Raw genomic sequence first — 11,557 nt, 5'->3', positions numbered from 1 at the left:
TTCCCCCACCCAGCCTTGCTGCCCTCAGGGCTCTGCAGGCAGGGGGTGGCCATGGTGCCTTCTCGCTGTCTGCTATTATCCTTCATTTTCTCATCTCTTATGTTTCTGTTCAGTCTGTATTTACCAGCTACATTTCTTAAAGATTTTGCAATTTTGAACGTTTAAGAAGTGTTCATTAAAATACAAATGTATGTTATATGAAATTCTTCTTTCTTTCTTTTTTTCTTTCTTTTTTTTAAAGCTTTGTGTAACAGTTTTCCTAGGACTTGTGGTAGGTGCCATTTTCTTTGGAGTGAAAAATGATTTTACTGGTATACAAAACAGGTTAGTCAATTTTAAAGCTAAACCTTGAAAGCTTTGGTAAAACATTGCTGCTGTTTTTTTTACAGGTACTGAAAATTTTTTAGACTAAAAATTAACTACTTTGCTCTTTTGTGGAAAGTTGTAGCTATCAGTTTAAATTAGACCTCTCTCTCTAATCTGTAAATTACAAAATAAGCCTTAATCTTATCATAAACTCTATGTATAAATCCCTCCACCTGCATCAACTAATTGTAGAATGAAGCCCTAAGGAGCCAGTTCTGTAAACTTTACTTATCCTGTGTAGTAACTTGTACAAGTAGTCCATGGGATATTTGTGTAGCAAAGTATAATTCCACACAATATTCTAGGTCTTCAGTACAAGATTACTGAAAAGTATACAATGTATTAAAATGCATAATTAAATATTAACCATTGCAACCATTAACTATTGTCTGCAAAGACTCCCTTTATGTAAAATGTTTTGGCCAACATTTTTGGCCCTTGTTGCCTGAAGCTAGAAGATCCTGCAAAAATGTTATACATATGCTTAACTTTATACAGGCAGACACAAGCACAAAGTTACTCAACTGCTTCAAGGTTTGCATAATAAAGATCTAAATGTGTATTAAGTGCCTATATAAAAGTTATCATCAGAAGTAATGATATAAAAGTTTTATATAGAAAAGTTATCAGAAATGGATACAAGTGGAAGCTATGGATACTTAGTAGCTCTTGTGATCTACCCATTCTTAAGTGGGTGTGTGTCTACACATGCATTAGATCCAGGAGCAGCTTACTCACGAGGATTGCTCTCAGGCAGGTGTCTACACATCTAAGAAACGGGGAGCAGATTTGCTGCTCATGGGCCCCTGCTGCCACCAAGGGGAGCTCTAGTCTCCCCATGGATGCCAACCCAGGGGCTGGCAGGGAGCACCAGGCCAGGAAACAGTTGTCTCCTGGCCAGGGCTGGGGCTTTACTCCCTGCCCCTGGGAGGTGGGGGGGAGGGCTGCCTGCGGCTGAGGCAGAGACAGTGTCCTCCTGCCCCAGCAGCAGGGAGCTCCCAGCCCCAGCTCCCTGATCAGGGCAGGGGGCTTGGAAAAAGCTGAAGGGAAGGGGCACGTCCCATCCCCCTGCCCCGATCCACTGGTGGGGCAGCTAGCAGCAAGTCCCCTTCTGGGATTTGCTGCACATCTGCAACTCTCTCCAAGCCCCCTGCCTCGATCACTGCATACCTTGATCATGGGGTAGAGGTTGGAGAGCCTGTTTCCTGCTCAGCTCTGTAAGATAAGGATCTCCCAGCTCAAGCCCCCTAGCTGTGGAGCTTGGGTTGGGAGATAAGGATCTTCCATTGCCTGCCTTGCGGTTGCAGAGCTGGCACTGGGAGATAAGAATCTCCCAGCCCGTTCCCTGATTGTGATCTTGGAGCTCCCTGTTGCTGGGGTAGGGGGACGTAGTCCCCACCCAGACTCCAGTGGAGTCCACCCCGGCAGCAGGCAGTTCTTGAGGGCAGGGAGCAATCTCCTGTCCCCTGGTGGCTGGCTAACCAGGAGCAAATTTGCTCCCGGCTAGGTGTCTACACGAGTGCTACTGTGCAGTTAGTAATCGCAAGTAAATTTGGTACTTGCATTTACAGGTAGCAAGTTTACTTATGATTTACAAGGTTTACTGCATAGTAAACATGTGCATGTGTAGATGCACATGCTTACTGAGCAGTAAACTACATTACTTCACAGTAAAGTGCCTATGCACCCAATGCCTACTATAGCCCTACATTTGACATACAAATTTGAAAATTTTGGTCTTTAATTTTAGCAGATAGAACTGCTAAAATTACTATTTATTTCTCATTTTCAGTTTCTCATACTCTCTGAAAAAGATCTTGGAAACTAAATTTTTCTATAGCTGGTATCAATTTAAAGGTGATTAAAAAACCTCTAAGTAAATCAGTTGAATCTTCAGTTTTTTGAGTCCATCCAAAATGCTGTCACTCATTCCAATAATAAATATTGCAGTCAGCACTCAGATAGCTCAAAAGCTTTCTTCAGAATTAGGACCTCCTCCTGTTGAATTCAATAGGATTTTTACCTTTAATTTCATGAAGAGCAGAATCAGACTATACTTCACTGGGCACATCTACACAAGACGTTTACTGCCGAGTAGACTAATTAGCTCCATAGTAAATATCTTGTGCCTACACATGCAGCCTTATTAGGCCACAGGAAGCTAATTAATTCCACAGCACCACACGTGTAGAAGCTGATGTGGCTGGCTGAGGCATGAGGGTACTTCAGTGTGGGGGCTGCCTGCTGGCTAGCCCCATACTGGAGCACCCTCATGCCCTGACCAGCCCCTCTGCAGCACATTGAATTGGGTCAGAGCAGCCCCAGGCTAGCAGACTGACTCCTCAGGCCCTCTGCCAGCCGGGGTGCTCTGACCCAGCCCAATGTGCTGCGTTCCTGGGCGCACATGTAAATGTGGCGCCGGGAAGCAATAAAAAAGAAAAAAAGAAAATCTTATATGAAAGATGGACTACACGGTAGACATAGTCTTTCTGGACTTTAGGAAGGCCTTTGACACTGTCTCTCACCCCATTCTTATCAAAAAATTAGGCAACTGTGGTGTCGATGCCTACACAGTCAGATGGGTCGCAAATTGGCTGGAGGGCCGCACCCAGAGAGTGGTGGTGGACGGGCCATTTTTGACCTGGAGGAATATGGGCAGTGGGGTTCACTAGGGCTCAGTCCCACACTGTTCAACATCCTCATCAGCGACTTGGACAAGGGGGTGAAAAGCATCTTGTTCAAATTCGCGGATGACACTAAGATGTGGGGAGAAGTTGGTACGCTAGAGGAGAGGGACAGGCTGCAACTAGATCTGGACAGGTTACAAGGGTGGGTGGATAAGAACAGCATGGGTTTCAATACTGACAAGTGCAAGGTATTGCACCTGGGGAGGAAGAACCAGTAGCCGCCCTGACTGGAAGAACCAGTTCCCCTACAGGTTGGGGAACTCCATTCTTGTCAGCACAGAGGCAGAAAAGGATCTTGGAGTCATTATTGATTCCAAGATGAACATGGGCTGCCAATGTGGGGACGTGGTCAGGAAGGCTAACCGCACCTTGTCATGCATCCACAGATGCATCATAAGCAGGTCCAAGGTGATCCTCCCCCTCTATATGACACTGGTCAGGCCGCAGTTGGAGTACTGTGTCCAGTTCTGGGTGCCGCGCTTAAGGAGGGATGTGGACAGCATCAAGAGGGTCCAGAGGAGGTCCACTCTCATGATCAGGGGGCAGCAAGGCAGGCCCTATGAGTGGAGGCTATGGGACCTGAATCTGTTCAGCCTCCACAGGAGAAGGCTGAGAGGGGATCTAGTGGCCATCTGTAAACTGGCCAAGGGGGACCAGCATGCAATGGAAGAGTCCCTGTTCCCCTGAGCAATACTGGGAGTAACAAGGAATAACGGACATAAGTTGACTGAGAGAAGATTCAGGTTAGATATCAGGAGGCACTACTTCACAGTCAGGGCGCCTCGGATCTGGAATCAACTTCCAAGGGAAGTGGTGCTTGCTCCTACCCTGGAGGTCTTCAAACGGAGGCTAGATAATCACCTAACCGGGGTTATTTGACCCCAGCATTCTTTCCTGCCCATGGCAGGGGATCAGACTTGATCATCTGCTCAGGTCCCTTCTGACCCTAACAACTATGAAACTATGAAAGCAGCTACTCTTAGAAGTTCTTCTGAGAAATAAGGAAATAGAGACAATTTTTGTTTTAATTACGGAAGTTGTAGGTTAGCATAGCACATACCAATGGATTCCAGTCATCCTATAGAAAGGTTTAGACACAGTATAATATACAGGTTTTGGATATTATCAAATAATTTAAATATTCTATGCAGTTAATTCAATAACTGTTAATATTCATTTTTCCTTAGAGTTGGTGCAATGTTCTTCATGACCACCAACCAGTGTTTCAGCAGTATTTCAGCTATTGAACTTTTTGTTGTAGAAAAAAAGATATTTATGTAAGTAAAGCATTATGTTATGGGTGACATTGCCTACTTGTAGTGGTACTGACTCTGTTGTTGACCCTTGTTGGTCTTTTTGTTGCCTTACTAAATTGTCATCTAGGTATGCTTAATCAAATTGGTCAAATTATTCACAGTAATTAATATTCATTGCAAATTAATTATTTTATCCTATATGTGAATTGTTTGCAAACCTGTCATGATTTTTGTGATTGGTTTTGTCCATAAATACCAGCAGTTACAATCAAACCGGGAGAGAAGCATACAAACATTTGTTCTTGTGAGGGAAACTCTCAAGGAAGATCTTCCAGGTTGTTACCTAGAAGAGCTTCTCCAGAAGCTTTTTCAGACTTGGTTCATGAACTGTCCACTTCAGATCATTAGACCTGTGTATGGTTTGATACCAAAATCAGATGGAATTGCTCTTATTCCCTAATCAGATACTTGGAACTTTATGGACTGTATGGCATGTATAGACATTACGGGCATTTATACGCATACCTTTTCCTTCAGCAACGTGCCAGAGATCCACTGCTTCTGAGTAGACTTGATTAATTGAATCTGTTCTGCAAGTGAGCTGATGCATACTGTGCTGCGCCGCGTGCAGTTGTATAAGCAGCGAAATGCATGTCAGTGCAGAGAAAACGGCAGCAGTGAGCTTTTGAACTAAAGCACCTCTGAAATGCCCTATATTTATACCAGGACAATCGCTGTTCTCCTGGTAGAAATGACAAACGTGTAAGTGTTTGTTCAGTTTTTCCCTGGGGGAACATGCCTCTTTGGGAGCAGCTCTTCTTGGTAACCTGGAAGATCTTCCTTGAGAGTTTCTCTCACAAGAACAAATGTTTGTATGCTTCTCTCTCAGCCTTTCTCTCCCCTCCTGGACAAGTTTGGGAAGGGAGCAGCAGGTCAAAGCTCCCAACCTCTTCCTTCAACAAGGGGCTTTGCCCTCTGTCCCTTCCACTCCAGGGGCAGGTTGTAGGCATCGCATTTGAAGTGCCGTGCGGCACTCAAGCCCTGCATCCACAGCCACTTATGCAGGGCTACAGACACCAGCTTTCAAATTCTACTGCCTATGGGTGTTTCTCCTTTGCGCAGCACCTGCAGGCCCCTGCACCAGCAGCTCCATGCATGAAGTTGCAGGCTCTGGCTTTGAAATCAAATAAAAATAAATAAATAAAAAAGTCAATGCCCAGGTCCCCTGTTCAGAGAGCGGGTAAGGTGTTTGTCCTGCCTCTCCATTCCCCAAGGGCCAGGAGATATGAGGCAGTCTGTTCTCCACGCATCCCCCAGACAGATTCCCAATCTGGGGAAGCTGCGGAGAGCAAGGGAGAGGGGCAGCTGCAAGCTAAATGCCTTTACTGCTCCTTTTCTTGGAATGATTTCTAGATATCACTGCTAGAAATGAATTGGTGGACTGTGAGCTATGACACAAGAAAGTTATCCTTTTCTATAAACATACCTCTTTCTTTTATAGTGAATTTGATGCTTTATGATGCTGAGTGCTGTGCATACAATTATGTGCATAAAAATGCATGTACATTCACACATGTAATTACTATGAATACTATGACACAGCTTACTGGCCACAACATAGCCTATTTTTCCATTCAGAACTGCATGCATGATTTAGCAAAATCTAGCTCATATTAAAATGGTTTGATTGTTTTGCTACTCTGACATAATCTGTAACATATTGTATATATTTCTGTGTTCTAGACATGAATATATCAGTGGGTACTACAGAGTGTCTGCATATTTCATCTCCAAATTAATGGCTGATCTAATACCCATGAGGACTATGCCAAGCATCATCTTCACCTGTATAGTTTATTTCATGTTAGGCAAGTGCCCTATCCAAAAGTTGCATTAAAACTAAAAAGAAAAGTGAATCATAACAAACAATGGACATTCACTTAAGCACCTGTCGATCAGTTCTGGTATCCAAGGGGTAGGTTAGGTCAAATCTTCCTTCTTACATCTTTTCCCTCTGTATGTGTAACACACCATTGTGACACTGTTTCTCTTAATGGGTGGAATGTCTGCAGGTTGCTATTTGCCCTATAATGCAAATTGCTGGACAGAGCACACCTGCAAATCTTCAAGATAGAAGTTTGCAATATATTTCATCTGTATTGTCCCTGAAACGTGAGTTTCAGCATCTTTTTTGATGGTTCTATTAGTGGCTTCCATGCCGTTCTCTTTTCTTTCAGTGATTTTTTTTTTAATCGTTCCATCATAAAATACGAATAAAAATAAGAATACCTAGAGAAAGAAAAGCCTAATGTAAGACCTCAGTCTTCTGGAAACTGATATCAGTCTACTCTTTTAAGTGGCAGTTTCCCTTCTTAAAAAGGACACCAAAACTGCAGCTATCCTTTTTCAGACCACTAATGTAGCTTAAAATACCATGTTCATCACACATTTCAGGAAAGTCATCTCAAAAGCTTTCATGGAGAAAGAATTCAGTCAGTCAAAATGTTTTGGGTTGTTTTAGAGCTTAAAGTAAAATAAATCATCACTTATTCTGAAGCTTTCTCCTTGAGGATATGAGATATTCTGACACTACCAGGCTATATAGTAAGAGTCATTTATGTGGCTGAGAAACATTTGATTTAATAGTGCAAGAGTCATGTTGTAGTTGTGATGATCCAGATATTACGAGAGAGACAAGGATTTCTTCGGGTGATATTTTTTATTGGAACTGGGTGCATCTACATGTGCACTTTACTGTGGAGCTGACTAACCAGCTCCCCAGTAAAGCGTCACCATCTACATATGCGCCCATATGGGGGCACAGTAAATTAACTAACTACACTGTAGGATAGTACTGTCTAGGACAAGTACTATCCTATGGCAGAGTCATTTAGTGCACTGAAATACATATGTAAATGGTGACCAGGCCTGGCTGGGGCTCAAGGGTGCTGCAGTGTGGGCTGCCTGCTGGTTAGCCCTACATTGTAGCACCCTTGTGCCCCAGCCAGGCCCAACACTGCCAGCTGGAGACCAGGACTTACCCATGGGATCCCTGCCAACCTGGGCCTGCCCCATTCCAGCTCAAATTGCTGTGATCCCAGGCACACATGTAAATGCTGCACCCAGGAGCAGCTGACTCCGGTGCAAACGGCACCAGAGTTTATTCTGTTGGGGTAATTGCACATGTAAATGCACCCACTATGATTTTGGAATAATGTTAGACAAACTTGCAATTGCAAAACATTTTTCTTCAGACCTCAGACCCAAGGAAGAATGACTTGTATTCAAAAGCATGTCTAACTTTATCCAAACTACGTAGTTTGTGCAGCAAAAGATATAAGAAAACCTTGCCTTTCACACAGATTATTTAGTAATTTCTGTTAAATCCTCAACCACTAGGGGTCCCTGCATTATGACAAATCCATCTGTTGGAAACGGATGAAATATTTTTTTGGCAATTATTGCTTGTGACCTGCTGTGTGGAGTATGAGCTACTGCTTGTTCAGAAAACTTCAGTCGGTGATATCTCAGGATATATTTTTCCTCCATCCTACTATTCTGCTAAGTCCCTCCATAACAGTTATAAATACATTCCTCAGTCTCCCTGTCTTTGGAGTCTGAACCCCTGCCACAGCTGCTAACACACAGAATTTGTAAAAGAAGTCTCACGCTGATTATTGGCCATTGCTGCCAAGGGTCCCAGGTATCTACCTGGGTGGGGAGAAGAGGCAGGGGAAAAAAAGGAAGAGGCAGATTTGCTTGTTCTACATCAAAATATATTCTTATAAATATGGCCAACTATCTATATCTTAGGGAAGCATACACCAAAGTTATGGTGTCTGACAAAATTATAATGACATTCCTCTTGTTCTAATTTCTAAGGTTTGAAGCCAACAGTAGACGCCTTCTTTATAATGATGTTTACCCTTATGATGGTGTCATACACTGCCACTTCAATGGCACTAGCTATTGCAGCAGGACAGAGCGTGGTGGCTATAGCAAATCTACTCATGACCATCGCATTTGTCTTTATGATAGTGAGTAGCATTATTTATTTATAAAGATATAAGCTCAAGAGGCAGTGAAGTTCAGAGCGAGATATAGATAATCTGGATCTGAATTATGGAAAGATCAAGGATTTAGCTGTATGATATTCCAATTTGTCTCACTACAAATACTGTAAAGGAAGCTGGACCTAACTATGAACACCTTCCAGGACAGGGACTTGTATCTAGTAATAGCACTAAATACAATAATAATGTGGAAAAAGAGAGGAAGGGCCATGCCAGAGATGGTAGATTGTGCCCTATTGCTCTTCAGCAAGTGCTGCATTCCTTATGGGATTGGTATAGCCAGCCTAGGTTAGAGCTGCCCTTAGTTGATTCAGGACTGGGGGAACAGAAAGGTAGCATACAGCCACATATCCCTTATTCTCCTTAGCTGAGCCAAGGATAAAGCTGACACAGCTGAGGTACTGGCCCAAGTCACTGACCACTTATTATTCCCTATTATTATAATATGACTCAGAACTTTTGTATGGTATTTAGTTCTAATGGCAGTTGTTTGTACATATTTGATTACTATAAGAGATGGGGGGCTGTGGTGGTATGGGCACTAAGGTGTACAGTTAACAGTCCAAGAGGTCACAAGTTTGAGACCATAGGAGAAGTGCTTACAGCATGGTCTGTCAAATTCCAATGAAATCTGTGAATTCTGTTAAATAGCTCGTGTCAAGGATGAAAAAAGGGACTATAAAAAATTGAACGTAATTTTCTTCCTTTGAAATAGGATTTACATTTTTTATTCTGTTTATTTACAATCTAGATTTTTTCTGGGTTGCTGGTAAATCTTACAAGTATCATGTCTTGGCTTTCCTGGCTCCAGTACTTCAGTATTCCTCGATATGCAATGACAGTAAGTGCTATATTTTGCTATGCATTGGATTTAAATATATTTTGTCAAAAAAGAACTCATTGTGATGGAGAGAGATAAATTCAAGTTTCGTGGATAAGTGGAAGAGGTCAAATTGTTTAAGTACATCAAAAACATAACCTGACCTATTTAGTTTAATTCAGCCAGTGAGCTACATGGAGCCCACAAGGGGTTAAATTATGGTCCTTGGGCTCTCACTTGACCACAGTTCCCCTTGTTGCTTTGGCTGCAGAAGCTTTGGAGGCTTTGGGCTTCCCCTCCCTCTGGCTTCTCCTTCCCTACCCAGAAGACAGAGCAGGTCAGTATAGCACAGCCTGTAGCACTAGGGAAGCCTGTTACAACCAAATCAGCTGTGCTACTGTATTAGAAAAGGTAGATGTGCTTTGAAACTGTAAATGATATCATAATGTTTTGTGAAATAAATTTGTTTTTTAAAAAATAAATCTAATCCTGTGTTATCCCTTCAAATAGTTGCCTTCAAATGTTATCCCTTCAAACAGTCATTCATTTGTGTATGTATGTTTTAATTTTATCTTAAAAGGCTTTGCAAATCAATGAACTTACTGGCCTCAATTTTTGTGCTGGTAGCACTAACACAAGTTGGAGTGATGGGAATGCACAGGTCAGCCAATCGTAAGTATCTGTTTTATATTAAAATGAATTTTCCCATGAAACATTTATAAGACTACAAAGTTTATTCACATTACTGTGATTAGAATGTACTTATCAGCTACAGAAAGGTGTTTACAGTATTTTTTTGTTTAAAAATGATTGTATTTCATTATGTTTGCAGAGATAACATGCTACATAGGTTACCAGTGAAAGACATAGTAAAGATATTCATAGCGATATGGAAATGCCATTACATTTTGCATTTCACTCATTCAATAAAATGAGGAAAAATGTATATGCTTGGAGAATGCGAGTTAAGAGGTCTCCACATTCAAAGTGTCTACATGTATTTTTCTGAAGCTTGACTGGTACAAAAATGTCTTTGTTGTCATTGTGGAATTCCAGTTTAAAGGTTTATAAAATAGCAGATAGCCTTTTGTAAGGTATCTTTTATAAAACTCTTGTTTGTATTTATTTGTAGGTGGTGTACTGGAGAAGAATATTTGAAAAATCAAGGGGTTGAGGCAACTGCCTGGGGCCTATGGCAGAATCATGTGGCCCTTGCATGCATGACAATAATTTTCCTTACAATTGCATATCTGAAACTGCACTTCATGAAGAAGTTCTCTTAAAACAAAAGCAAAAATAAATACATAGCAGTAATACTTATTCTCTACTAGCATAATAAGTTGATTCGTTAAAAAACTCACAACTATTTTGTTAATAAAACTCCTTTATATTTTTTGCTTCAAAATTTAACAAAGTTAATAAAAACTCTTCAGCATTAGTAAATATTTATTATAATATAGTTTCTTGAAATTTATTGCAAGCCTGAATTCTCCTTATGGGTATGAAAATGATAAACTAGTATTAATTTTTCTAAGAGACCAAAAAGCCTGCTTAGAATTTGTCAACATCCAGTCTCCATCAGCAGAGTAAATGATCCTATGCTTACTGAGTTGTAAAGACCTCTCTGATTTTGTATGTACAGAGCAATAGGCTGACAAGAAAACAGGACTCTATTTCCCATTTCCCTTTCTGCATATTGCAGCATGTAGTCATAAAATCTGTCAAGGGCCAGATTTTGGCTGGTGTTTACACGGTTTCATATTTGTCATGGGCAGGAGAAGGCATAAGAAGTAGGCCTGTGCGAATAGGAAAGTATTCAATTCAGATTCGGCTGATTCAGAGGACAGTGATTCGATTTGGAGATTCGGGTCACTGTCCCAAATCCATTCTGCGAAATCAGTTTCAAAAGATTTGGTGCTGATTCGGAGAGATTCAGTGATTTGGCCATAAAGTATAATGGGGAATAACTGAAATACCTATAACTTTCTCATTTTTTGGCAGATGTGGATGAAAGCAGCAGGGATGGTATCCCCTTCTGAGGGCATAAGGTCTGCCAAGTTTCAAGGAGATAGGTGCAGGGGTTTCTGGGAAAGTGCACCTCAAGGTTCTGAAAGCAAAACTTGTGTCATGTATGTGTTAAGGGGTGTAGGTTGTAGCTATGTTGGTCTAAGGGCATAGGCAGACAAGGTGCTTTGGGTCAATCTAATATCTTTTATTAGACCAACTGAATAGTTGGAGAAATGCATCTTAGCAAGCTTTCGGTTTTAAAAACCCTTCGTCAGGCTGAGGAAACATCTGTAGTTGATGTGTGTGCTCTTCCTAAATGGAAGGAATAGTAAAGAAGCCAGAGGCTGG

General features: G+C 41.6%; 1 protein-coding gene across 2 annotated transcripts in view; it reads left to right on the top strand.

Moving 5' to 3' along the window:
• The window catches only part of LOC102381287 (ATP-binding cassette sub-family G member 2-like), a 76,246-nt gene extending 65,037 nt beyond the window's left edge, over positions 1 to 11,209 (top strand). Inside the window, exons 10-16 of one of the 2 annotated variants that reach the window (XM_025197229.1) lie at positions 242 to 324; positions 4,241 to 4,330; positions 6,053 to 6,177; positions 8,192 to 8,346; positions 9,134 to 9,223; positions 9,783 to 9,874; positions 10,335 to 11,209. In XM_025197229.1, the coding sequence (XP_025053014.1) occupies positions 242 to 324; positions 4,241 to 4,330; positions 6,053 to 6,177; positions 8,192 to 8,346; positions 9,134 to 9,223; positions 9,783 to 9,874; positions 10,335 to 10,485 (786 nt within the window). In that variant the 3' untranslated portion in view covers positions 10,486 to 11,209. The remainder of the gene's footprint in view (positions 1 to 241; positions 325 to 4,240; positions 4,331 to 6,052; positions 6,178 to 8,191; positions 8,347 to 9,133; positions 9,224 to 9,782; positions 9,875 to 10,334) is intronic. The other variant, XM_025197230.1, reaches the window with a different exon arrangement.
• The last annotated feature ends 348 nt before the right edge of the window (positions 11,210 to 11,557 follow it).

This window comes from Alligator sinensis, unplaced genomic scaffold (assembly GCF_000455745.1).
Source record: "Alligator sinensis unplaced genomic scaffold, ASM45574v1 scaffold125_1, whole genome shotgun sequence".
In the NCBI taxonomy this organism is placed as follows: Eukaryota; Metazoa; Chordata; order Crocodylia; family Alligatoridae; genus Alligator; species Alligator sinensis.
This window is presented reverse-complemented; position numbering and strand designations above follow the sequence as displayed.